At 39.1% G+C, this 27,277-nt stretch overlaps 1 protein-coding gene across 3 annotated transcripts in view; it reads right to left on the bottom strand.

The window, feature by feature from the left end:
- The window catches only part of NEXN (nexilin F-actin binding protein), a 58,050-nt gene that overhangs the window by 9,345 nt on the left and 21,428 nt on the right, over window positions 1–27,277 (bottom strand). For 2 of the 3 annotated variants that reach the window (XM_025380233.1, XM_025379413.1), the window contains exons 2-11: window positions 22,360–22,438; window positions 20,733–20,924; window positions 20,451–20,529; window positions 20,216–20,364; window positions 15,061–15,102; window positions 13,684–13,881; window positions 13,407–13,583; window positions 10,429–10,617; window positions 6,473–6,670; window positions 3,246–3,467 (exon numbers count right to left, since the gene is read on the bottom strand). In XM_025380233.1, the coding sequence (XP_025236018.1) occupies window positions 3,246–3,467; window positions 6,473–6,670; window positions 10,429–10,617; window positions 13,407–13,583; window positions 13,684–13,881; window positions 15,061–15,102; window positions 20,216–20,364; window positions 20,451–20,529; window positions 20,733–20,924; window positions 22,360–22,386 (1,473 nt within the window). In that variant the 5' untranslated portion in view covers window positions 22,387–22,438. The remainder of the gene's footprint in view (window positions 1–3,245; window positions 3,468–6,472; window positions 6,671–10,428; window positions 10,618–13,406; window positions 13,584–13,683; window positions 13,882–15,060; window positions 15,103–20,215; window positions 20,365–20,450; window positions 20,530–20,732; window positions 20,925–22,359; window positions 22,439–27,277) is intronic. The other variant, XM_025380978.1, reaches the window with a different exon arrangement.

Below are 27,277 nucleotides of genomic sequence, written 5' to 3'. Positions count from 1 at the left end.
ACTCCCCAGACCTGATTTCTCTATAGCATCATCTAGTTATCCTGAAGTAATGGTAGCCCCCTCCGCAACCAACTGCCCAAAAAGCAACCTATAACCCTTTTTTGTCTGTTTAACTTCTATCCATACCAGAGTCTAACCTAGTTTTGTTAATTAGGTCTGTTTTTCTCCCTTGGCCCCAACTTCATGCCTGTCTTCCAGTTCATCCTCCATGGTCCCAGAATTCTTGCATAAACCTAAATATTTCATTACTCTGACCTAAAGAGTTGATTATTAACATTGTTTCCCAGATCATAGTTTCTGCAAGATTTAAAAAGACCTTCATTAACCAGCCACAACTTATTTTTACAACCTTGTATCCTATCACTTATTCTGTGAACCTTGCCTTGTAGTCCTTTGAACCTGTTTTCCATTCCTCAAATACATTTTTACAACCTCTGAGTTAATTGAAAGGCTTCTCCTCTATCTGGAATGCCTCTCCTCTTTACTTGTAACTTTTATTCAGCCTTCACACTCACCTTAAATGTCACCTTGGCCCTGTTAAACATATCCTAGGTATATTGACTCCACCCAGTTTGATTCTGCAATAACTTCTATTATAGTACTTACAATAACGAGAATTTTTTTCAATCATACGTCATTAGACTGAACTTTTTTTTTTTTTTTTTGAGACGGAGTCTCGCTGTATCGCCAGGCTGGAGTGCAGTCTCAGCCTTCTGAGTAGCTGAGACTACAGACCCGTGCCACCACGCCCAGCTAATTTTTGTATTTTTAACAGAGATGGGGTTTCACCATGTTGGCCAGGATGGTCTCAATCTCCTGACCTGGTGATCCACCGGCCTCGGCCTCCCAAAGTGCTGGGATTACAGGTGTGAGCCACCGCGCCCGGCCGTAGACTGAACTTCTTCAAGGTATGTTATATCCACGTATATATCCCCAAAACAACAGATCCAACATGTTAAAAATGTTCAAAATTTTTTAGATGTTAAAAAATAGAAATGGTGTTTGCTTTTGGCAATGATGAAAAGGTTTATCTACAACTAACCTAGGCCTTAGGCTTGTATGTCACACAAACTTAGGTACATTTCAAATTGGTTGATGTTTCACAGCATCTCCATTTGTCTCAAATAGCTTATGAAGCCTCTTCCAAACTAGTCTGGTTTCCCATATTGTTACTATATACTCTCACTATTCCTTCCTCTTTCTTCCTCTCCATCACCATCCCCAAGTCCTGCCAGTTTTGACTCCTGCATACTTATTTGTCCTTTCCATCCCAGCCCTAGTTCAAATCCCCAGGCCTTCTCTGACCACCCTTTACAAAACAGTAACACATACTCTTATTTCTCTTACTCTGCTTTATTAATCTTCGTAGCTTTCATTTGTTAACCACGGATAATTGTTTTCCACCCCTCCCGAGCCCCAACCCATGTATTAGATTCTAAACACTATATGAACAGGGACTATAAGTTTAGTTACTGATGTCTTGTGTCCAAAGCAGTCCCTGGAACATAGTAGTCATTCAAATTATTTATTTATTTCAGACAGAGTCTCACTCTGTCGCCAAGGCTGGAGTGTGCAGTGGTGCAATCTCGGCTCACTGCAGTCTCCACCTCCCGGGTTCAAGCCATACTCCTGCCTCAGCCTCCCTAGTAGCTGGGATTATAGGCACCCATCATTATGCCCAGCTAATTTTTGTATTTCTGTAGAGACAGGGTTTCACCATGTTGGCCAGGCTGGTCTTGAACTCTTGACCTCAGGTGATCCACCCTCCTCGGCCTCCCAAAGTGCTTGGAATTACAGGCGTGAGCTACCGCGCCTGGCCTCGAATGATTTTTTAATGTATGTATCTAAGACCACATAGCTTCAGCATGATCTAACTATATAGGCAATATCTGACAATATCCATGCTTTCTTGTTTTAGAGACAGGGTCTTGCTCTGACACCCAGGCTGGAGTGCAGTGGTGTAATCACAGTTCACTACAGCCTCAACCACCCAGGCTCAATCCTCCCGCCTCAGCCTCCCAAGTAGCTGGAACTACAGGCATACATCACCAAGCTCGGATAATTTTTTTGTGTTTTTTGTACAGATATTTTTTGTACAGATAGGCACCCATCATTATGCCCAGCTAAGTTTTATATTTCTGTAGAGACAGCGTTTTGCCATGTTGCCCAGGCTGGCCTTCAAATGACTCAAGTGACACACCCACCTCGGCCTCCCAAAGTGCTGGGACTGCAAGTGTGAGCCACTGTGCCCCGCCAATATCCATGTTTTTAAGAATCCTTTCGCATGGCATCTAAGACTCCATGATCATCTCAATTATGCTTGCATCTTCATTATCTTTTGCTGTCCTTTGCACTCGTGCATGCCTCAATAATAATGAATTGCTTATAGTCCCAATAATTGGCACACAGTTTCTTCGTTCTATCCTTTTATTCAGTCTCCTCTGAAGGCGCTACCAAATTCCCATATCTGTTTTGCTAGCTAAATGCTTGATCAAAATATATTTCTAGAATATAGGTTAAATTCTGTTAAACATTATAGGATAGGAATGCTGGCAGAAAAAAAATTTCTAGATCTCATTCAAACCAGTATTCATAATCACAGAAATAGTCCTTAAGCTAGAAGGGCTATTACACGTCAGTGATTGCCTCTTTATTTTATGTTTGAAGGTAATTCAAATTCATGTCATCAGAATTCTCATTTAGGCTCTTCCACACTGAATTACTGCTGTAACTTTGAGCAAGTATTAGACTTTATGGGTTTCATCTAAAAAATAAAGTATTAATAATATGGAGTTTAACTTGAATATACACTAGTTCTACTGACTCAACTAAAACATATGCCAAAAAACATTATTTTAGTTGTATAATTTTTTTGTAGAGATAGGGTTTCACTATGTTGCCCAGGCTAGCCTAGAACTCCTGGATCATGTGATCCTCCCTTCTTGGCCTCCCAGAGTGCTGGGATTATAGGCATGAGCCACCACGCCCAGCCAAAAAATACTTCTGAACATTTTTGCTAGCGTGAACCATTTGACATTCACTACAGGTTTTAACACTGATAAAGGTGATTTTGAAACAATGCTAGTCTTTCAAAGTCTAAGATCTACATGTGTTTTTGCTATTTACTTCCCAGATTACTGTATACACCAATGATTAAGTACTAAAACTTATTTCAAAGCCAGTGTTACTTCTGTTAAATTTATTATTACTGTATTATAACTATGTTAAATATAAGGATAATATACCTCATGAAAATTTTCTGCTTCTCGCTCTTTAATTTCAAGGTCAATTGCTCTCCTTCTTGCTCGCTCTTCTTCTATTTTTTTCTGTATTTCTTTTTCAGACAACTGTCCAATTTTTTCAAACTTGCTTTTTAGGTTTTTAGCTTGAATAGAGCCACTCCTTTTTAATTTGATCAGTTCTTCATATTCTCTGCTCAATCCAAATGTTTCATTTTCTTCCTCTTCCTTCAAAAAAAAAAAAATAAGTTTTTTGCTGCCGTTTTAGTCTCATTATGTTGCCCAGGCTGGCCTTGAATTCCTGCGTTTAAGCAATCCTCCTGCCTCAGCTTCCCAAGGAGCTGGGACTACAGGCACATGCCACCATGCGTGACTCCAGAAAAAAAAAAAAAAATTGAATATCAGCATACTAGTTTGTACAATAAACCATCCAGAAAAATGTGTACTATTTCTTATTTGAAACCAAAAATACAGCTTAACCTCTTCTCTAAATGCAGTGTCCAAATTTACTAACTCAAAATGGTGCTACAAATTTAAGGCATTATTGAAAACATTCTACTTAAAATACTATTCGCATCAGGGAATATGGTTAAAATCCTCTGACATCCCTTGATAACCTGCTAAAACTAAAATATTCATGACAAAATTAGCTTTTCCTAGGAGTTGCAGGAAGCTCTTTGTTAGGGGAAGCCAAAAAAATAATTGAAAGAACAGTAAGCCGGGTGCAGTGGCTCACGCCTGTAATCCCAGCACTTTGGGAGACCGAGGCTGGAGTGCAGTGGCACAATCTCGGCTTACTGCAAGTTCCGCCTCCCAGGTTCACACCATTCTCCTGCCTCAGCCTCCCGAATAGCTGAGACCACAGGCGTCTGCCACCAGGCCCAGCTAATTTTTTGTATTTTTTAAATTGAGACGGGGTTTTACCATGTTAGCCGGGATGGTCTCGATCTCCTGACCTCGTGATCTACCCACCTCAGCCTCCCAAAGTGCTGGGATTACAGGCGTGAGCCACCATGCCCGGCCCATCTTGTTCTTTTATTCAGATTTCTTTCCCCTGACTTTTCACAATTTATTATTACTAGTCCTTTGTAATATTTATCAAACCCTAATACCACCATATGGAATGGTAAAATACTACAGGTATTCCTGGTACACTTTTCCTGGAGAAGACCTAAAGTTCTAGGCAGAGTTTTAAAAGGTAGAGGCAGAGGGTGTCACAGTCTGGGATGTTATGACATGAAGCTTAATTTCTTAACCAAGGGGTAAGAGAAAACGTTCCTTTATACTATTTCCATTTTTTAGACTATGTGGGGTGAAAATACACGACTCATAAGAAACCTAGACCTTGGAATATTTTCCTACAGCACATTCCTGGTATTTATTTATACATTTATATTTATATTCTCAGGGTCCACTAGATAATTTGCCAGCCACACCTGGTGCAGAGAAGTAAAACTTCCCTTCCCACGTGCCCACTGCCCCAACCCATAAAAAACGGGCACCTTCCAAGAGATTGCAACCTCCGTGTAGGAACTCACTCGGTTCCTAGGACATAAGTTGGTGAGAGGACCCCACCAAGGTGCCTGCCAAACATGCCATACCATTGCCAGTCCAAGTCATGAGGCTACATGTTAGACCCCGACCCTGTTCATGTGTGTGTCCTGGTCCCTGGCAGGGACCAAGGCTGATGCTGAATACAGGCCCCAATTCTACCTTTCTCTTCTGCTGCCCACGCAACCCGGGCCACCCAGAGGGATAGCAGCAGAGTCCCAAGAGGGAAGAAGGTTAGGCAGGGCCTTGGGAAGGGGGCTGATGAAAACCCATTCCAGGGAGGCAGGAAGGCGGCGTGAAGCCCTAGTAAGCAAAAGCTATAAAGGGCATGCTTCATCGTCCAATCAGCTTTCACTTATATACAACACACAAATTCAAAGGTAAAATTAAGAATTTCAAGACAGTGGCTGGGCATGATGGCTAATGGCTGTAATCCCAGAACTGTGGGAGGCTCAGGTGGGAGGATCGCTTGCCAGGAGTTGGAGACCAGCCTGGGCAACAAAGTGCGATCACCCCATCTTTAGAGAAAAAAAAAAAGGCCCGGCGCGGTGGCTCACGCCTGTAATCCCAGCACTTTGGGAAGCTGAGGCGGGTGGATCACGAGGTCAGGAGATGGAGACCATCCTGGCTAACACGGTGAAACACCATCTCTACCAAAAATTACAAAAAATTAGCCGGGCCTGGTGGCAGGCGCCTGTAGTCCCAGCTACTCCAGAGGCTGAGGCAGGAGAATGGCGTGAACCCGGGAGGCGGAGCTTGCAGTGAGCCAAGGTCGTGCCACTACACTCCAGCCTGGGTGACAGAGCGAGCCTCCGTCTCAAAAAACAAAAAAAACAAAAAACAAAAAAGTGCTGGGCACAGTGGCTCACACCTGTAATCCCAGCACTTTGGGAGGCCAAGGTGGGCGGATCACCTGAAGTCAGGAGTTCGAGATCAGCCTGGCCAACATGGTGAAACCCGTCTCTACTAAAAATGCAAAAATTAGCCAGGCATCGTGGCACATGCCTGTAATCCCAGCCACTCGGGAGGCTGAGGCAGGAGAATTGCTTGAACCTGGGAGGTGGAGGTTGCAATGAACTGAGATCGTGCCATTGCACTCCAACCTGGTCGACAGAGCAAGACTCCATCTCTAAAAAAGAAAAAAAAATTAAAAATTAGCCAGACATGGTGCTGCGTGCACCTAAAGTCCCAGCTACACAGAAGGCTGAGACATGAGGATCACTTGAGCACAGGAGGTCAATGCTGCAGTGAGCCATGTTCACACCACAAAAAAGAATTTCAAGACAGCAACCTCAACATTAAACCCCAAATGCAGGGCCTTCTGAACATGGAGTCTTGTGAGTGCACAAGGTGCATGCCCATGAAGCTGGCACTGTATAGTCTACATATATGTATTGAATATAAATATGCATATTTATGAACTATAAATATAAATAAATAGTAATAGCTCAGTCCCTTGCAAACCTCGATACTTTTTTATTAAACTAGCAAGGAAGAAGTAGTTAAAGCAGACTAGAAAGTACACATAATTGTGCAGACACCTGTACCATGTAAGCACCTCATAGTAGTATGCCGACTATCGTAAAGGTGAATAATAATACAAAGTTATTATAAGGTGATATAAGTAAAATATTTAGCTAATAAATATGAGTAATATAAATAGATATTTCTTAAAATCTTACCTCTCCCATTTCCTGTCTCAGTTGTTCAAATTCTTGTTTCTCCATTTCTAGCTTATGCTTCCGTTCTTCCTCTGTTCGTCGTTTTTCTTCTTCCATTTTTTGTTTTAATAATTCTTCAAAATTAATTTCCAGTTTTCCCGGTGTAAGAGATTCTTGAGAGACTGTCTTATACATCTCTGGGGAGTCATCATCTACTACCTATTTAAAATAATTCTTTTATCACTCTGCCCAGAATTATACACACTAAAAAGGGACTATTTCTTGAAGAAACTGGGATTTCTTTACTGTTTGTTTTTAATTTTGGTTTTTGTTTTTTGAGACAGAGTTTCAATCTTATTGCCCAGGCTGGAGTACAATGGTGCAATCTTGGCTCACCGCAACCTCCGCCTCCCAGATTCAAGCAGTTCTCCTGCTTCAGCCTCCCGAGTAGCTGGGATTACAGGCATGCGCCACCACGCCTGGCTAATTTTGTATTTTTAGTAGAGACAGGGTTTCTCCATGTTGGTCAGGCTGGTCTTGAACTCCTGACCTGAGGTGATCTGCCCGCCTTGGCCTCCAAAAGTGCTGGGATTACAGGCGTGAGCCACCATGCCCAGCCAGATTTCTTAAACAGGTTTCACACTGAACAAAAAACAAGGGGACTTAACAGCAAACAAGGAATTCTCAACACAGTGTTCAAAAATAAATAAATAAATAAATAAATGGGAAGAATTATTGGAAAATGTAAGACTGAGGTATTTTGTAACTATCAGGTTACCAGGAAATGGTAACCATCTATTCTCTATCACAATGAAGACAAAAAATACTTTATTCATATCATGAGTACTTTGAATTAGACATTAAGATTTCCTAATTTGAGAACATTTTTAATTGGATTAAAATGGCTCTCCATTTTGGTAATTAAAGCATTTAAGTTAATCATGATTTTGTCTGAATGAATTAGATAACCAGTCATGATCTCTTCATAATCAGGCAAAAATCATTCTTAGTGCTATGAGTTTATTGTTTATTTGCTGTTGGGCTAATTTTAAAGAAATAATAATAGATAATACTGAGAGCTGCCAAGTACAGTTATAAGCACTTTACATGTATTAATTTATTTAATCCTATAACCCTATGAAGTAGTTACCAATATCCTCATTTTACAGACAAGGAAACTGAGGCACTGAAAAGTAATTGTCTAAAGTCAACACAAATACTATGTGGCAAAGCTGGGATTCAAACTTCAAAATCTTTCTAATAAGATTATAGGCCAGGCACAGTGGCTCACGCCTGTAATCCCAGCACTTTGCAAGGCCAAGGCAGGTGGATCATGAAGTCAGGAGTTCGAGACCAGCCTGACCAACATGGTGAAACCCTGTCTCTATTAAAAATACAAAAATTAGCCGGGTGTGGTGGTGGGTGCCTGTAATCCCAGCTACTGAGGAGGCTAAGGCAGGAGAATCACTTGAACCTGGGAGGTGGAAGTTGCAGTGAGCCGAGATCACACCATTGCACTCCAGCCTGGGTGACAGAGCGAGACTCCATCTCAAAAAAAAAAAAAAAAAAAGTTTATAGACCAGGCATGGTATAACATAACCCTCTGGCCTGAACTGTGACCCTGTGGTTGAAATAGACATAGGAGAATGAGACAAGGGGTATTATTCATTTGCTCCAAGTTTTATCAAGGCAATCCAGGCTTTACCACAGAACTATTTCAACTCAGAAACAATGTTTAAGTGGTTTACAATTCAAAGACTGCCTGAAATTTTTAAATTTTATATATGCATGAACTAAGCTATAGTATGAAATCACAATACTTACTCCTGGATAAATTACAATACTTATTTGTGGATAAGAAAACAATATAAATGTAAAAGGAAGTTTTTCTTTCTCTTTAGAAATGTGTTTAGGAAACTTGGTTTTGTTTTAATGCAGTTTTCTCCCCTGCATTTTTTTCCACTAGTGAATCATGGTAAAAAGGCAGTTTTGGCCTAAAAATCTGCCCCGAGGACTAGGTCTTGTAATATTCACAGTTACTTCTCTTCTACCGCTTCTAAACCTGCTTATTCTCCAACAATTAAGTGCATTTACAACGTCTGTAGGATTTCTATGTAGAAACCATTTATGAATCAGGGATTACCTACTGCATGCTAGATTTCAATATCACTTGTTCCATCAACATTTACTGGAGGTCTGTTATGCTAGGCATTGTGCCACATGTTTGATGAACAGTCTTGGCCTCATGGAGTGGAAAAGACAGCCATAAGTGATAACAATACAGGATTAGCGCTATGATAGAAGAGTACTAAATGCTGTAAGAATTCATGGAAGAAGGTGTTTATTATCAGGAAAGGCTTTCCAGAGGAAATGGAAAGTTATGAATTGGAATTAGCAGAGCACAGGGAAAGGAGTGAGGGACATCTTTCAGACAGTATGAAGGCTGAGTCTCACTTTGAAGAAATACAAACAAATTTAGCATATTTGGAACAAAGAGCAGATTAAGGAAGGATCAAGAAATGAAACGGGAGCAATATACAAGAGCAAGACTATAAAGAAATTTGTTTTAGAAGTTTTTGGATTTTTACTAAAGAAAAGTGTGAAAATATTAAGCAAAACTGTAACAAAACACAATCAAAATTTCTTTTTAAAGATCACTCCTGGCTTTGCAGGAAAGAATAGGTTACGGGGCCGGGCGCGGTGGCTCAAGCCTGTAATCCCAGCACTTCGGGAGGCCGAGACGGGTGGATCACGAGGTCAGGAGATCGAGACCATCCTGGCTAACACGGTGAAACCCCGTCTCTACTAAAAATAAAAAAAACTAGCCGGGCGAGGTGGCGGGCGCCTGTAGTCCCAGCTACTCCGGAGGCTGAGGCAGGAGAATGGCGGGAACCCGGGAGGCGGAGCTTGCAGTGAGCTGAGATCCGGCCACTGCACTCCAGCCCGGGCTACAGAGTAAAACTCCGTCTCAAAAAAAAAAAAAAAAAAAAAAAAAAAAGAATAGGTTACGGGTAAGATAACAAGTTAATTAGGAGTTGGTCCCAGGCAAATTGTAACAGTAACTTGGATTATAGTAGTGGCAGTGGAAAATGGGGGGGAAACTGACAGATTTTAGAGTGATTTAGGAGGCAGAATAAATGAGACTTAGTGACTGGTTGGACGTCAGGCATGAATAAGAAGATAGAAGTGTTTCAGGCTTCCAAGTTTCTGATTTGAGTATCTGTGTGGGCGATAAAGCCAAATAAACATTTGGACATACGTGTCTGATGCTCACCCATATTGAGGAAGAAAACCAGCTTATGATATCACCAAAGCCAATTACAATGTATCAAGAAGGAGATGCAGGGCTCAAGTCTCAAATTGCTTGAAAATTGTTTGTCAGATAACTGTACATTGCACAAACATAAAACTGGTATAGGAAGTACAGTCATAACCTTGTGACAGTTAAGTTAGGTATCAATTTCCAGGAGTGATGAGTGAGCATTTTGGAGAGAGAAATAATTCTGATTAAATGACTCAGGTCATTTAATATATAGTGGGTGGGATGAAAACTGAAAATAAAGAAGGAAAGGAAGGAAATAAAGGAATGAAGGAGGGGAAAAGGGAGTGTGGGAAGGAGGTGGGGAAAGAATGGAGAGGAAGAAAGGAAAAGTTAGGGGAGGAAACTCCCTACTTCTTCTTCTTCCTTGGATACTTAGTTCTGGAAAACATGTTTTCCCAGAGAAGGGAAATAATATTCCATCCTTTGTGCCAAGTGTGGCAATTTAAATCAGAATCTTCTGAACACTAAACTGAAGCAAATACATTCAATCAACTGGTGTTATTCCACCAGTTGGGAGACTTCAAAATACATTTGCCATTTCTACTCTTGGCACAGATTCCAGAAATAATAGGGTATTCTCTAAAGTCTAATGATTCTATTAATATATTCTCAAAGGTGAATTCTAATAGCATTCTCCAGTTAGCTTCTGTCTTACCATGTTTCTCCTTGCTTCAGCAAATGCCTTCTTTTCTTCCTCTATTCTCCTTCTGGCTTCTTCTTCTGCTTTCCTTTTTTCATCTTCTCTTCTTTGCCTTTCTATTTCTTCAAAACTGAGTTTGAGTTTACCAGGGCGGTACCCTTTAAAAATTTTTGCTGTGTCTTGGTTTTCCTCTTCTTCATTTACCTAACAAAATAAACAGTTCATTACTAAGAATTGAGATTCATCAGAAAAAGGAATGAATTATCAAACAAAAGGCACAGAATTAGCCACTTCACATAGGACGGTTTGAATACCCTTAATATACTTGACCAAAATCCTCTTCCTTTTTAATGTCTTATATGATAAAATATTCAAGTTTGGAGAAATTCCATATAAAGATGTACTCAGGTTAAATAAAACTTCTCAAGAAAGTCAAATTTCTATAGATAAATTTGAATATTAAAACATTTTTAGCCAGGTGTTGTGGCGGCTCACGCCTGTAATTCCAGAACTTTAGGAGGCAGGAGGATCGCTTGAGCCCAGGAGTTCAAGACCAGCCTGGGCAACAGAGCAAGACCTCGTCTCTACTAAAAACCAAAAAACACATTATAGCCATTGTGGTGGTGTGTGCCCATAGTCCCAGCTACTCGAGAAGCTGAGGTGGGAGGATCCCTTGGGCCCAGTAGGTTGAGGCTTCAGTGAGGGGTTACTGTTGAGTATTAACTTTCCCAGAACAAATATAAAATGTGTATGTGTGTGCTATCATTGGGGTTCAAGTATATCTACACAGCATCTCTTTGGTAGTAAAATAAGGTTCTCATTTTGTAATCTTTGTAGTTTTTTTTTTACTGTGAACTATGGTGCCTTATACTAATCAGATAAAAGATTATTATCTAGAACTATTTTATATAAAATTCCAGCTTTATGATTTTATGATTAAAGTTTTAATTTATTATTAAATTTACTATAATATCCATTGAAATGCATTATTTAATAATACTATTTCTTTATTAAGTTGACCACCAGAAATATCTAAAATGTGTAGATACTATGCAGCTATACCCAAGAGTAATAACATTTTCAAATAAATGTCTAGAAAATTAAATTTTTATATATATAATTACTAGAACATCATTCAAGCAAGCTGATCAAGAAATTTCTGTAACTTTAAAATTACAAATATTCCATTTTTAGATCCTTTTTTTTTTTTTTGAGACAAGGTCTCACTCTGTCACCCAGGCTGGAATCCAGTGGCTCATTCATAGTTCACCATAGCCTTGATTTCCCAGGCTCAAGCAATCTTCTCACCTCAGCACCTGGGGAGCTTGGACTACAGGTCTGTGCCACCACACCTGACTAATTTTTGTATTTGTTTTTGTAGAAACATGGTTTCCACATGTTGCTCAGGCTGGTCTCAAACTCCTGGGCACAAGGGATCTGCCTGCCTCAGCCTCCCAAAGTGCTGAGATTACAGGCATGAGCCACCATGCCTGGCCCATTTTTAAATCTTAAAATGAATCAGTGTATTCTTATTTCAATTTTGCTTTTTATTGATAAATCTATTAATACCATAATAATACTTAACATTTTCGAAGAACTACTGTATATGTAACAAACACCATTTTAAGTGCTTCCTAGATATTAACTCATTTAACCATTTAAGAAATAGGCATTTAAAAAAAATCCAAGTCATTGTGGAAGTTAAAAAAAAAAGAAGAAAGCGCTTTCATTTTTACCGTTTTAAAAATCAAGAAACTGGCCAGGCGCGGTGGCTCAAGCCTGTAATCCCAGCACTTTGGGAGGCCGAGATGGGCGGATCACGAGGTCAGGAGATCAAGACCATCCTGGCTAACACGGTGAAACCCCGTCTCCACTAAAAAAATACAAAAAACTAGCCAGGCGAGGTGGTGGGCGCCTGTAGTCCCAGCTACTCGGGAGGCTGAGGCAGAAGAATGGCCTAAACCCGGGAGGCAGAGCTTGCAGTGAGCTGAGATCTGGCCATTGCACTCCACCCTGGGCGACAGAGTGAGACTCCGTCTCAAAAAAAAAAAATAATAAAAATAAAAAAATAAAAAAATTTAAAAAATCAAGAAACTAAGAGAGAGATTTAATTAATTAACACAGCGAGAGATTAAAACAGTTGTCCATGGTTACACAGTTAGTAAATGGCTGATATCTGAATCTAGACAATCCGGCTCCACAATCCATGCTCTTAACCACCACACTACACACACACACACACACACACAGAGGCATGCACACAAATACACACACACATACACTTAATAGGGCAAACTGCATATTCCACTGTAAACTATTATTCTGATATGTTCAAACACTTGAAAAACTGGACTGCTGAGGACAAGTTTACACTTATAATCAGTCCTGCACCCATGTCAGTAAGTACACTGCAGATTGAACTAACAGATGAAGGAAACTAGGTTCATTGAGTAATTATTTTGCATACTTATATATTAATAACAATTTATAAAAATAAAAATTTAAAGCATATTGGGTAAAATGCCCCAGAGTGGAAACTGGAAAACAGTATGGATTTTTTTTTTGAGACAGTCTCACTTTGTTATCCAGGCTGGAGTACAATGGTGCAATCTTGGCTCACTGCAACCTCCATTGCCTGGGTTCAAGTGATTCTTGTGCCTTAGCCTCCCAAGTAGCTGGGATTACAGGTGTGTGCCACCACAGTCAGCTAATTTTTGTATTTTTAGTAGAGATGGGATTTCACAATGTTGCCCAGGCTGGTTTCAAACTCCCAACCTCAGGTGATCTACCCACCTTGGCCTCCCAAAGTGCTGAGAATTACAGGCGTGAGCCACCATGCCTGGCCTAGACACATTTTATATGTGGAATATCTATACAACTGGAAAATCAGCCCTTCTATATGTAAAATCTCTTTGAATTTATAGTAATGAACCTTATCTAAAGCCAGCTAACTTCATTAATATTAATTGTAAGGTTTAAATATGTAGATTTACCATTTGCCGCCTTGCTTCTTCAAAAGCACGCTTCTCTTCTTCTAAACGTTTCCGTGCTTCCTCTTCAGCTTGCTTCTTTCGGTTTTCTTGTCTTTGTCGCTCCAGTTCTTCAAAAGTTAGTTTCAATTTTCCAGGAGAAAGTGATTCTTTTTTTGCTTCACTTTCTATTTCATCATCCTAAGAAAACATTATGAAAACCCACCTTTTATTCATAAAGGAAAATGCTAACTTAAACTGCCTTGATTTGTTTCTTAAAAAACAAACAAAAAAAACTTACCATAACTAATGAAAGACACTTTGCTTCCTTGAGAGATCGTCGTTGTTCATCATATCTTACTCTTTTATCTTCCTCATACTTGATCCTTTCTTTCTCTTCACGTTCTTTTTCTAGATCCTCAAAATTCTTTTTCATTTTTCCAGATGTTTTATATGATTTAACAGGTACCACAGTTATAAGTAGTGAATCATCTCCTTCCTATTTTATAAAATGAATAATTAGCATATTTCTTCTTAATCAAAATTGGGTTTCATGGGACTTTACCTCCATAATAAGTGAATTCCATTACATTGTCATCAATGTTATTATGAAGAACAAACAATTACTTTTTACAGATTATTATTAAACATCTCCTACTCTAAATTCTTTGTGCATTGTGAGTTAATCTTAGTGAAATCCATTGCTGATGAGGTTCAAGAAGCATTCTATTTCCTAGAAGATGGAGTTAATACAGCTGTTAAGATAACGAAACTGCAGTGGCATTGCCTGAATTAAGCTATTTGTGCACTAATCCACAAAATATGCATGTGAATGTACTGTAAATCAATTTGATGGTGGACAGATTCAGTTTAAACAAAAAAAATTTCTTCATATGATTTTTATCTCTAAGCTTTTAAATACTGAATGAAACTAGTATTTAGTGAGAAAAAAACACAGTTTTCCCAAGTGATTTATTAAACATATATATTATAGATAAAACTCTCTGGTATTTGATTGTATTAAACTATTTATTATTTAATTCATTTTAATCATATAATCTATTGTTGCCTCTGCATTTTTTAAAAACTAAGAAGAGTTATGAAATGAAACACATGGTCCTGAGATAAAATTGCTCCCAATTTATGGGCTGTAGTTTTAGGCACACCATCAAATTGGAAGATTTTTAACTTATTCTGTTAGATGAAAGGGATGACTAAAATTTTTGTGGTTGTTGAACATTTCTTCATGGTAACAGATACTGCACTCTATACTATTATATAAAAACCAAAACATAAACTCTCAGGAACTCTGAGGAAAGAAGACAAATGATGAAAATAAAATTGCCTTTTTATAAATGTTAGCATTCAGTAATCTCAGCTGTTAGTAACAGTTCAAAAAATACATTGTCTTGGCAGAGTATCTCAAACTGAGACTAATAAGTTTGTCTTTCTAACCTAACTATGAAAGCAAAACAAAACATACTTTTCTTTGAAACACTAAGCTATAGTGTTTGAAAGTGCAAAAGTATGCTCTTGCTTTGCAAAACATACTTTTTTGTTATTTCTATATTTATAATAAAAATAATAAAAGCCCTTTTAATTTTTTCTTATACTAAAAGATAATTTGTGAATCAGATAATTTTAGGTGAATGTTTCATTAAAGGAAATGTCTGTTTACCTCTGATGCTGATTCAGTTCCCGTATTGTTTATGTCCTCAATCTATTGAATGAGAATTTCATATCATTACATTACATCAGATTTCTACTTTTTGCTTTTAAACATACAACTGGAAAGTAATTTAGTTGTGACTTATAGTAAATTTTCAAATTTATAATTTTTGAAATATGTTTATGTTGTTCCAAATTAGCCAAATATGTCCTTTATATTTGTTGTTGCATATTGATATCAATATCAATATCCAGAAAACGACATATTAAGAAAACAATCAGGCTGGGCGAGGTGGCTCATGCCTGTAATCCCAGCACTTTGGGAAGCCGAGGTGGGCAGATCACTTGAGCCCAAGAGTTCAAGACCAGCTTGGGCAACATGGCGAGATCCCTTCTCTACAAAAAGCACAAAAATTAGCTGGGCATGGTGGCATGCACCTGTGGTCCCAGCTACTCTGGAGGCTGAGGCAGGAGGATCACTTGAGCCCAGGAGGTTAAGGCTGCAGTGAGCCATGTTCAAGCCACTGCACTCCAGTGTGGGTGACAGAGTGAGACCCTGTTTCAAGAAAAAAAAGAAAGAAAAACAGAAAAAATTGAGACAAAGCCTACCTTTGTAACCCAGAAACTGAATAACAGACCAAACTCTTATGACCAATCTGTTGAGCTTACAAGCAGCAATTATTAATTTAATTAGCAATTTAAACCAAGACACATAGAAACACTTCTCCATTCTTTGTCATTGCCCCATCAAAAGGAAAACCTATCCATTAGCAATCTAATACTTGTCATGATTATATTTTACAACATAAGTATAGGGCAAAAATAAAACTGATACAATAACAGTGCAGTGAAAGATGTAGGCTAGTTTATTTTTTTGAGACAGAGTCTCATGCTGTCACCCGGGCTGGAGTGTAGTGGCATAGTCTCAGGTCACTGCAACTTCTGCATGCTGGGTTCAAGCAATTCTCCAGCCTCAGCCTCCTGAGTAGCTGGGACTACAGGTGCACACCATGACGCCTGGCTAATTTCTATATGTTTAGTAGAGACAGGGTTTCACCATGTTGGCCAGGCTGGTCTCGAACTCCTGACCTCAAGTGATCCGCCCACCTCAGCCTCCCAAAGTGCTGGGATTACAGGCATGAGCCAGCGTGCCCAGCTGGGATAGAATAGTTTAGAAGGGAAAATAATTCTGATAGTCATCTTTTCTCTATATTTTGACTAGGTCAAAGTAGGAAAGCTCCTCATTTAAAAAGTGAGAGCTCGGCCAGGCACAATGGCTCAAAAAAAAAAAAAAAAAAAAAAAAGAAAGACTTCTCTTCCTAAAAGAATACTGACAATTCTTGTATAAATCATGTTAATCTCTCAATAAAAAGCTCCAGGAGGCTGGACATGGTGGTTCATGCCTGTTTTCCCCTAACTTTGAGAGGCCAAGGTGGGAGGATCTCTTGAGCCCAGGAGTTTGAGACGAGCCTGGGCAACAAAGTGAGACCCCATCTCTACAAAAAAAATTTTTTTGGTAGATTTTTTTTTTGTAGAGACAGCAGGGTCTTGCTGCGTTGCCCAGGCTTGAGTACAGTGGTGCAACCTTGGCTCACTACAACCTTCGCCTCCCGAGCTGAAGCGATCATCCTCCCACCGCAGCCTCCCAAGTAGCTGGGACTGCAGACATGCGCCACCATGCTCACTATTTTTTTTTTAATTTTTGTAGTGACAGGGTTTTATTATATTGCTCAGGCTGACCTTGAGCTCCTGGGCTCAAGCAATCCACCTGCTTCGGCCTCCCAAAGTGCTGGTATTACAGGTGTGAGCCACCACACCTGGCCAAGAAGTTTTTTAAAAATTAGCCAAGCATGGTGGCATGCATCTGTAGTCCCAGCTACTTAGGAGGCTGAGGTAGGAGAATTGCTTGAGCCCAGAAGGTTGAGGATGCAATGAGCTGTGATTGCACCACTGCACTCCAGCCTGGGCAACAGAGCAAGACTCTGTCTTAAAAAAATAATAAAAATGAAAAGATCCAGGAGATACGGTGAAAAGCCAGACATTGAGAATATAGAAAAGAGAAATACTAAATTTATTAACTCAACTTTCTTTTATTGCTGCTGCTGCTACAACCTTCCCAAACCCAGGTTTTTTGTGTTGTTGTTGTTGTTGTTGTTGTTTGTTTTTGGTGCAGTGGCCTGATCATGAACCTCCTGGGTTCAAGCAATCCTCCCACTTTAGCCTCCCAAGTAGCTGGGACTATAGGCACCCACCACCACCTCCTGGCTAAGTTGTTTGTCTGTCTGTTTTTAAGAGCTGAGGTCTCACTATATTGTTACCCAGCCTGCTTCCCCAATCTCTATTAGCTTATGGTAAAATAATAAAGTATGTTTGAAGATCTTTTTTGCTTTCTTCTTTGCTCACTTTAAACCATTACCAAAACAAGAAAACATTGGAGCATACTTTTTTTTTTTCAACAAACAAGGAAAAAGATAAATCTGTCTAAGTAGCCATGGTGTCAGTATATTCACAGAGACAAGATATTCAGAAGTTCAGTCATAGTGTTGACTTTCAGAAGACAACATTGAAGAGCCGCTTCCTATTTCTTTTGCTTTATAAAAAATGAAACTCCTTTTGCTTCTTCCCAAATCAACTTCCTTCTCTTTTTCTTTTCAACATCTCCTTCTTTTCCCTCAAAAGTAACTTCTCTTTTTTCTAAGCTGATGGACTTTAACTTTGCTCATCAGGGTATCCTCAAAGATGAACAGATAATATCAAATCAAGTTTCTTCCCCAAATTGATTCTAACATCCACTATATCTACTATTAATCCCTACCCACCCCGCTACCATCTTTTTTTTTTTTTTTTTTTTTTTTTAAGAGACAAGGTCTCTCTGTTGCTGGGTGGAAGTGCAGTGGAATGATCATAGCTCACTGCATCGTCAAACTCCTGGGCTCAAGCAGTCCTCCTGCCTCAGCCTCCCAAGGTGCTGGGATTACAGGCATGAGTCACCATGTCTAGCTCTCATTTTTAATTCATTGTAAGATCCTAGAATCTCCAAATCTTGTAGGTCACCAAGACATTCAGCTACCCCCTGACTCAGGAATCCTTTTTATGGCATTCTTGCATATGGATTTATACAAATAAATTTTACAAACAAACATTCAAACTCTTCTTGACTACCTATGCCATACTTTACTCCTTATATTCAAAGATACATTAAATTATATTAGAGTGGAGTGGAAAATGTACTTAATTAGATTTGAAAATTAAACTTTACATATTTACAAGATAAAATTACTAGGCTGGGTACAGTGGCTCATGCCTATAATTACTTTGGGAGGCTAAGGTGGGCAGATCATCTGAGATCAGGAGTTCAAGACCAGCCTGGCCAACATGGTGAAACCCTGTCTCTACTAAAAATACAAAAAAATTAGCTGGGAGTGGTGGCATGTGCCTGTAGTCCCAGCTACTCGGGAGGCTGAGGCAGGATAATCACTTGAACCTGGGGGGCAGAGGTTGCAGTGAGTCGAGATTTTGCCACTGCACTCCAGCCTGGGTGACAGAGCAAGACTCTGTCTCAATTTAAAAAAAAAAAAAAAAAAAGGCCAGTGCGGTGACTCACGCCTGTAATCCCAGCACTTTGGGAGTCCGAGGCAGGTAGATCACCAGAGGTCAGGAATTCAAGACCAACCTGGCCAACATGGCGAAACCCCGTCTCCACTAAAAATACAAAAATTAGCCAGGTGTGGTGGTGGGCACCTGTAACCCCTGCTACTCAGGAGGCTGAGACAGGAGAATTGCTTCAAGCTGGGAGGTGGAGGTTGTAGTGAGCCAAGATTACACCATTGCACTCCAGCCTGGGCGACAAGAGCGAAACTGTCTCAAAAAAAAAAAAAAAAAAAAGGCTACCCTGCTGGATTTCAGACTTGCATGGGCCCTGTAACCCCTTTGTTTTGGACAATTTCTCCCATTTGGAACTGCTGTATTTACCCAATACCTGTACCCCCTTTGCAAATCCAGGGTAAATACATTTCTTTAGTAAGTATGGCATATGCTTTGCTTTCATCGCCACTTTTCTTTTTCAGAAAGGTAATGGAAACTGAAGGGGGCATAGCAAAAAGACTGAAAGCACTTAATGTATGGCTTTAAAAGACCAGCTGATATGGTTTGGCTCTGTGTCCCCATCCAAATCTCATCTTGAATTGTAATCCCATAATTCCCACGTGTTGTGGGCAGGACCGGGTGGGAGATAATTTGAATCATGGGGATGGGGGTGGTTTCCCCCATACTGTTCTCGTGGTAGTGAATAAGTCTCATGAGATCTGATGGTTTTATCAGAGGTTTCCGCTTTTGCATCTTCTTCATTTTCTCTTGCCACTGCCATGTAAGAAGTGCCTTTCACCTCCCTCCATGATTCTGAGGCCTCCCCAGTCATGTGGAACTGTAAGTCCAATCAAACCTCTTTTATTTTCCAGTCTCGGGTATGTCTTTATCAGCAGCATGAAAACAGACCAGCATTTAAAAGTATTGTTATTAGAAGATTAGCATTTTGTTAGGTACTCATGGATAGTTTATATGTAACATTGCCTTACATCTTTGTAAAATCTTCTAACCTGTAAAGAAAAATAAGGAATGTAGACGGGGTGAGGAATGTGGATAGAATGGTAAGATTGTATATGACAGATATCATCTCACTATTCTACCTTAAAACAGGCATATTCTGCCCATATCCTTCTAGGCATCTGATGTTAAATGTTTTTCCTGCAGGTCTTTTCAGGTCAGCTACCTTTTTTTTTTTTTCTTTGAGACGGATCATACTCTGTCACCCAGGCTGGAGTCCAGTGGCATGATCTTGGCTCACTGCAACTTCCACCTTTCAGGCTCAAGCGAACCTCCTACCTCAGCCTTCTGAATAGCTGGGACTACAGGCACTTGCCACCATGCCCAGCTAATTTTTGTATTTTTTTGTAGAGACGGGATTTTGCCATGTTGCCGAAGCGATCCACCCACCTTGGCCTCCCAAAGTGCTGCCATTACAGATGTGAGCCACCATGCCCAGACGGTTAGATGCTTTTTAATAGGTTTATGTTACATTAAAATATTTTAATTAGGCAACATACTGATTAGTTTTACTTTGCACAGTTAGTTTCAGAAACAAAGACGAACTTAATCTTTAGTGATACCTGCTCAGCCCTTTTTGCTAATTCACGCTGTATTTTCCTCTTTTCTAACATATCCTGCTCAATTCTGCGTTTTCGTTCCTCCTCCGTTCTCTTCCTTTGTTCCTCTTGTCTTTGTTTCTCCATTTCAGCAAATCTACCCTTAACAGTTCCTAAGAATATATGAAAAAAATGTTTAATAATTGGCTGTGTTTCTACTTTGCAATTTAATTTGCTATTTACCCCTCAAGCTTCTTACCTGTTAATTTTGGAACATAAGCCTTTTCTACTTTAGAAGATACGTCTTCCTCATCATCAGAAGCAAGCATTTCTTTAATCTAGATGGTTAAATAAATTAATGTGAGCACATGTCCAAAAATTAGACTAAATTATATTATATGCAGAGTTTAAATTAGGTTACAAATACAGAAAAGTATTTTAGTTATAGTTAATATGAAATGTGGTTAATGTGAATAAATACAATTTAAATTAAAAAAATGAAAACAAGTATTTTCATGAGAATAAAGTAAAATAAAGTAACCTCCTGCTTTCTCCTGTTCCATTCTCTCTCTCTAATATATTGTTCTTTTCTTCTTTGCTTTTCGTCTCTAGATCTCCTTTGATTTCTTTCTTCCCTGGCTCTCTGCATGGCTTCAAACTTATCCTTTACATCACCCTTGCCAAGTTTTGGTACATAGGTTTTTGGGACAGGTTTAGATGAAGAAAGCAGAATCTTCATTAGAAGAAAATAAAGAAAAGAAAGTTAACGAAAAAGATAGGAAGAAATTAGGTAAAGATAGATAAGAATAAGCAATATAAAAAATGTATATTGAAACATAAAATAGAAATGTGTTTGAACACTTTATTTGACTATCACAACCTGAATAGATACTTTCTAAAACCTATGAAAAATGACATTACAGAAAATATGAGAGTAGAAATTTCACTGTTATATAGTAATGAAATCCCATTTTGTGGGTAGCATTCCACCGAAGCTGAAAGCCAGTAAAATATAAAAATCAAATTCTGAATTCTAATTAAAAACTGTCTTTTATTGTCTAACTCCATTATTAAAGATTCAGATTTGATATCACTTGCTAAAAAGGTACCCAAACTAATTTCAGTAAATTTGGTGAAGTTGAAAACAAAGCAAAAGTTTAGGCTTTAAAGTTTAGAGGCTAATGCACATTTTACACCCTTCCTGGTTTCTATATCTAATATAAGCAAAACTGAAGGCCAGTCCTTTAGTCCTTATTTGTGGCTGAGGTACACCATGGTCTGTGGGCACAAGCTGTGATTTATATTGTTACTATTACTTCCCATCTATAACTTCCTTAAACCACATTAAAAATGTGTAAGAAGGCTATATCATTCTATATAGGGTGGGCTTGTAAGAGCAATTCCATATGGCAAGAGAGCTTCACAAAGAACGAGAATCTGGTAGAAGACTGAAGAAATGATTTCCTCCACTCTATAACCAGGAAAGCAAATTATTTTCACCACTTTGAAAATTAAGCTGATTTCTAAATGAAATTTCAGTAAATAAAATGTGTGCCTCAGAACACCAAACCCTTTTTCCTAGTGATAATGACAATTGCTTAATTAATCTGTGGCACATCCAGCCTGTATTTTGTAATCTATTATGTGTCATTGGTCATTTAAGGGCTAATTTTATAATTCTGAGGTGTCAGCAACTGAACTCTTCTTACGACAGCTCTCAGTATCTACAGTCAAGAACCAGAAAAAAGCTAAAAATTAAAAAATATACATAAGGCACTAAAAAGATTCCTTACCTAAGAGGGAATTATGCTTTCTCCTGTGAGTATAGGTCAAACTTTGTTTTAATACTAAAATAATACTTTCTAAGAGTTATCAAGAACAAAACATTTAAAATTTTACTCAGAATGCTAGCTATCACATCCACTTCACTATCATTCACAAATTTAGTACTCATGCTTTGTAGAATTTCCTACAATTTCCCAAATGAAAATACTAGCCCAAGATCAGCTGGTGAATTGTATCTCTTCTTGTTTTACATCTTGCCATTATGTTATTAATTATGAACTCCTAAATATGACCTTTCCACCAAATGATTGTCCTTTTAGCAATTCTACAGTCAACTCTACATTTCCCTCTTTTATTTTTATTTTTTTACTTTTGAAACTTACCTCAGCCTTTTGGGAAATATCATTCATGTTTGCTCTATGTGGTCTTGGGCTGATTATGAAGCTCTGTAAATATTTGCACCTGAAAAAAAATTATATTGTATAATACATTTTAATTTATTTGTAATATATTATGTATTTTTATAAATAGAAATAGCAATTAATTGCCCCTCAAAAAATACTGACATAATCCAAGCAAGTAATAAATTGTGATAACCTTTAGCTCTTTTTCCCAAGATTCATGGTATAGAAAATATAAGGTGCATGATGGTAAAAGATCCCTGAAAGTTTTTGATCCAGAATAGCTTGATGAACATATTAAGTTCACTTGAAAAGAATGTGTATTCAGCAATTATTGAGTGTATTACTCTATAAATATTAACTAGCTGAAGGTAGCAGATCATGTTTTAGATCTGTATTTTTACTAATTTTTGGCTAGTTCTATCAATCTTCAACTATGTAGATTTTTTTTTTTCTTTTGAGATGGAGTCTCACTCTGTTGGCCAGGCTGGAGTGCAGTGATGCACTCTCAGCTCACTGCAACATCTGCATGCCAGGTTCAAGCAATTCTCCTGCCTCAGCCTCCCAAGTAGCTGGGATTACAGGCCCACGTCACCATGCCTGGCTAAATTTTGTATTTTTAGTAGAGACAGGGTTTCACCATGTTGGCCAGGCTTGTCTTGAACTCCTGACCTCAAATGATACACCCAACTCGGCCTCCCAAAGTGCTAGGATTACAGGCGTGAGCCACCACGCCCAGACAGAATTTTTTTTTTCTCGCTTTAATTCTGTTGTTTTTGTTTCATGTAATTTCAGGTTTAATCACACACACATTATGATTATATTTTCTTTTTTAATTGACCCTTTCAGCAGTATATTTTTTGTTATGGAGACAATCTCACTCTGTCGCCCCAGGGTGAAGTGCAGTGGCACAATCTCAGCTCACTGCAATCTCCGCCTCCCAGGTTTAAGCGATTCTCCTGCCTCAGCCTTCTAAATAGTTGGGATTACAAGCAGCACATCCTCACGCCCAGCTAATTTTTTTTGTGTTTTTAGTAGAGACAGGGTTTCCCCATGTTGGCCAGGCTGGTCTTGAACTCCTGACCTCAAGTGATTCGCCTGCCTTGGCCTCCCAAAATGCTGGGATTACAGGTGTGAACCACTGTGCCCAGCCAACTAGTAAGAAATTTCTTTCTTCTTACCTCATTGTCTTAAACTTATATTAAAATAGTCACACCAACTTTATTTTCTTTTCTTTACTTTTTTTCTTTGGTGGTGGGGGATGAAGTCTCGCTCTGTCGCCCAGGCTGGAGTGCAGTGGTGCCATCTCGGCTCACTGCAAGCTCTGCCACCTGGGTTCACACCATTCTCCCACCTCAGCCTCCCGAGTAGTTAGGACTACAGGCGCACGCCGCCATGCCTGGCTAATTTTTTGTATTTTTAGTAGAGATGGGGTTTCACCGTGTTAGCCAGGATGGTCTTGATCTCCTGACCTCATGATCCGCCCGCCTCAGCCTCCTAAAGTTCTGGGATTACAAGCGTGAGCCACCATGCCCGGCCACCAACTTTCTTCTTATTTATTCATTTATTTTTTAGAGACAGCATCTCACTGTGTCACCCAGGCTGAAGTACCGTGGCACAATGACAGCTCACTGCACCCTTGAACTCCTGGGCTCAAGTGATCCTCCTTCCTCAGCCTCCCAAGTAGCTGGGACTACAGGCATGTACCACCATGCCCAGCTCTTTTTTTTTTCTCCTATAGAGATGGGGTCTCACTGTGTTGCTTAGACTGGTTTTGAAACCCTGGGCTCAAGCGACTCTCCCACCTTGGCCTCCAAAAGTGCTAGGATTGCATCCGTGAGCCACTGCACCTGGCCCCCAATTTTCTTAGGTTTACAGTTTGCATGGTATATAATTTTCTAGCTATTTACTTTGATTCTATCTATGTTTTTATATGTAAAGTATATGTCTTGGACACAGCATATGATTGGACCTTGCTTTTTACAAAAATCAATTCTGATAAAATCTGGGTTTTCTTTTTCATTTTCTTTTTTTTTTTTTTTAGACATAGTTTAGCTCTTGTTGCCCAGGCTGGAGTGCAGTTGCACGATCTCGGCTCACTGCAACCTCTGCTTTCCAGTTTCAAGCAATTCTCCTGCCTCAGCCTCCTGAGTAGCTGGGATTACAGGCTCCCGCCACCACACCCAGCTAATTTTTGTGTTTTTAGTAGAGATGGGGTTTCACCATGTTGGCTAGGCTGGTCTCAAACTCCTGACCTTGTGATCCACCCACCTAGGCCTCCCAAAGTGCTGGGATTACAAGCGTGAGCCACTGTGCCTGGCCTACAATCTGCTTTTTTAATTGCAGCATTTAGTTCATTAACATTTAATGTAATTATTAACATAAATGAGTTTAGGCCTATCATTTAAATGTTTATTTTAGGTTTGTTTTATCTTGTTTTGTTTTTTTCTTTTGGAATTTTCTAGCCAACTTTTTTTTTTAAATAGAGTTTATTTTAGGTTCACAGCAAAATTGAGTAGAAGATAGAGGTTTCCTGTATATTTTCTGTCCCTGCACATGCTTAGTCACCCCCATTATCAACACTGGATAACCCCATTAGTACCACCCATAGGAGTGGTACGTTTGTTATAAATGATGAACCTATACTGACACATCATTATCACCCAGAGTCCATAGTTTACATTAGAGTTTACTTTTAATGTACATTCTGTGGGTTTTGAGCAACTGTACAATGACATGTGTCCATCATTATAGTATTGTACAGAGCAGTTTCCCTGACCTAAAAGTCCTCTTTACTCCACTTGCTTATGCTTTTCTCCCCCATCATTTCTGGTAACCATGATCTTTTTACTGTCTCCATAGTTTTGCCTTTTCCAGAATGTCATACAGTTGGAACCACACAGTATGTAACCTTTTCATATTGACTTTTTTCACATAGTTATGTGCATTTCAGTTTCCTCTGTTTTTCAGGGCTTGATAGCTCATTTCTTGTTAGCACTGAATAATACTCTATTACCTGCATGTACCACAGTTTATCCATTCACCTACCAAATGACATCTTGGTTGTTTCCAAGTTTTGGTGTTTATGAATAAAGTTGACATAAATATCTGTATGCAGGTTCTTGTGGACCATGATTACTGGAGTATATGGTAAGAGCATGTTTAGTATTACAAGAAACCATCATGTAGCTTACCATTTTGCATTCCCACCAGCAATGAATGAGAGTTCATATTGTTCCACATCCTCACCAGCATTTGATGTTGTCAGTGTTCTGAATTTGTTTGGCCATTCTAATAGATGTGGAGTGGTATTTCATTGTCATTTTTATTTTTATTTTATTTTATTATTTTTTTTTTGAGACAGAGTCTCGCTCTGTCGCCCAGGCTGGAGTGCAGTGGCCAAATCTCAGCTCACTGCAAGCTCCGCCTCCCGGGTTCACGCCATTCTCCTGCCTCAGCCTCCTGAGTAGCTGGGACTACAGGCGCCCGCCACCTTGCCCGGCTAGTTTTTTTTTTGTATTTTTAAGTAGAGACGGGGGTTTCACCGGGTTAGCCAGGATGGTCTTGATCTCCTGACCTCGTGATCTGCCCGTCTTGGCCTCCCAAAGTGCTGGGATTACAGGCTTGAGCCACCGCGCCCGGCCTGTCATTTTTATTTACATTTCCTTGAATATATATTAAATGAATAAATATTAAATTAGAATTATATTAAATAATATATTAAAGCACCTTTTCATATGCTTATGTGCCATCTGTATATCTTCTTCAGTGAGATGACTCCTAAGATCTTTGGTCCATTTTTTTTAATTATTATTTTTTTTGAGATGGAATCTTGTGCTGTTGCCCAGGGCTAGAGTGCAGTGATATGATCTTGGCTCACTGCAACCTCCACCTCCCGGGTTCAAGCAATTCTCCTGTCTCAGCCTCCCTAATAGCTGGGACTACAGGCGCCTGCCACCATGCCCGGCTAATTTTTGTATTTTTAGTAGAGATGGGGTTTCACTATATTGGTCAGGCTGGTCTCAAACTCCTGACCTCACGTGATCCGCCCACCTCGGCCTCCCAAAGTGCTGGGATTACAGGCATGAGCCACTGTGCCCAGCCCTTTGGTCCATTTTTTAATTGGGTGGTTTATATTATTATTACAGAGTTGTAAGAGTTCTTTGTATATTTTGGATAACAGTCCTTTATCTGATTATGTCTCTTGCAAATATTTTCTCCAAGTCTTTGGCTTATCTTTTAATTCTTTTCATAGTGTCTTTTGCAGAACAGAATTTTTAATTTTAATGAAGTCCAGCTTATCAATTCTTTCTTTCACGAATTGTGACTTTGGTATCATAGCTAAAAAATCAATTCCAAATGTGAGGTCATCTAGATTTCTGCCTATGTTTTCTTCTAGGACTTTGATAGTTCTATGCTGTAAGTCTGTGATTCATTTTGAGTTAATTTTTGTGAAGAATGTAAGGTCTGTTTCTAGATTCGGTTTTTTGCAAGTAGATGTCCAGTTGTTCCAGAACCATTTGTTGAAAATAATCTTCACTTTATTGCCTTTGCTCTTTTGTCAAAGATCAGTTGATTATACTTATATGGGTTTATTTCTGGGCTCTCTATTCGGTTCCATTGATCTTTTTCTTTATTATTTCACCAACACTGCACTATATCAATTACTGTAGGTTTATAGGATGTCTTAAAGTTGAGTAGTGTTACTCCTCCAGCTTTGTTCTTCTCCTTCAACACTGTGTTGGCTATTCCAAGTCTTTTCCCTTTCATATAAACTTTATAATCCGTTTGTCAATATCCACAAAATAATGTGCTGGGATTTTGATTGGGATTGCATTGAATCTGTAGATGGATCTAGGGAGAATTAATATCTTAATAATGTTAAGTCTTCTGATCCATG

The sequence above is a fragment of the Theropithecus gelada genome, chromosome 1, assembly GCF_003255815.1.
Source record: "Theropithecus gelada isolate Dixy chromosome 1, Tgel_1.0, whole genome shotgun sequence".
Lineage (NCBI taxonomy): Eukaryota > Metazoa > Chordata > Mammalia > Primates > Cercopithecidae > Theropithecus > Theropithecus gelada.
The sequence above is the reverse complement of the archived record's forward strand: the minus strand, read 5'-3'. Positions and strand labels throughout refer to the sequence as shown.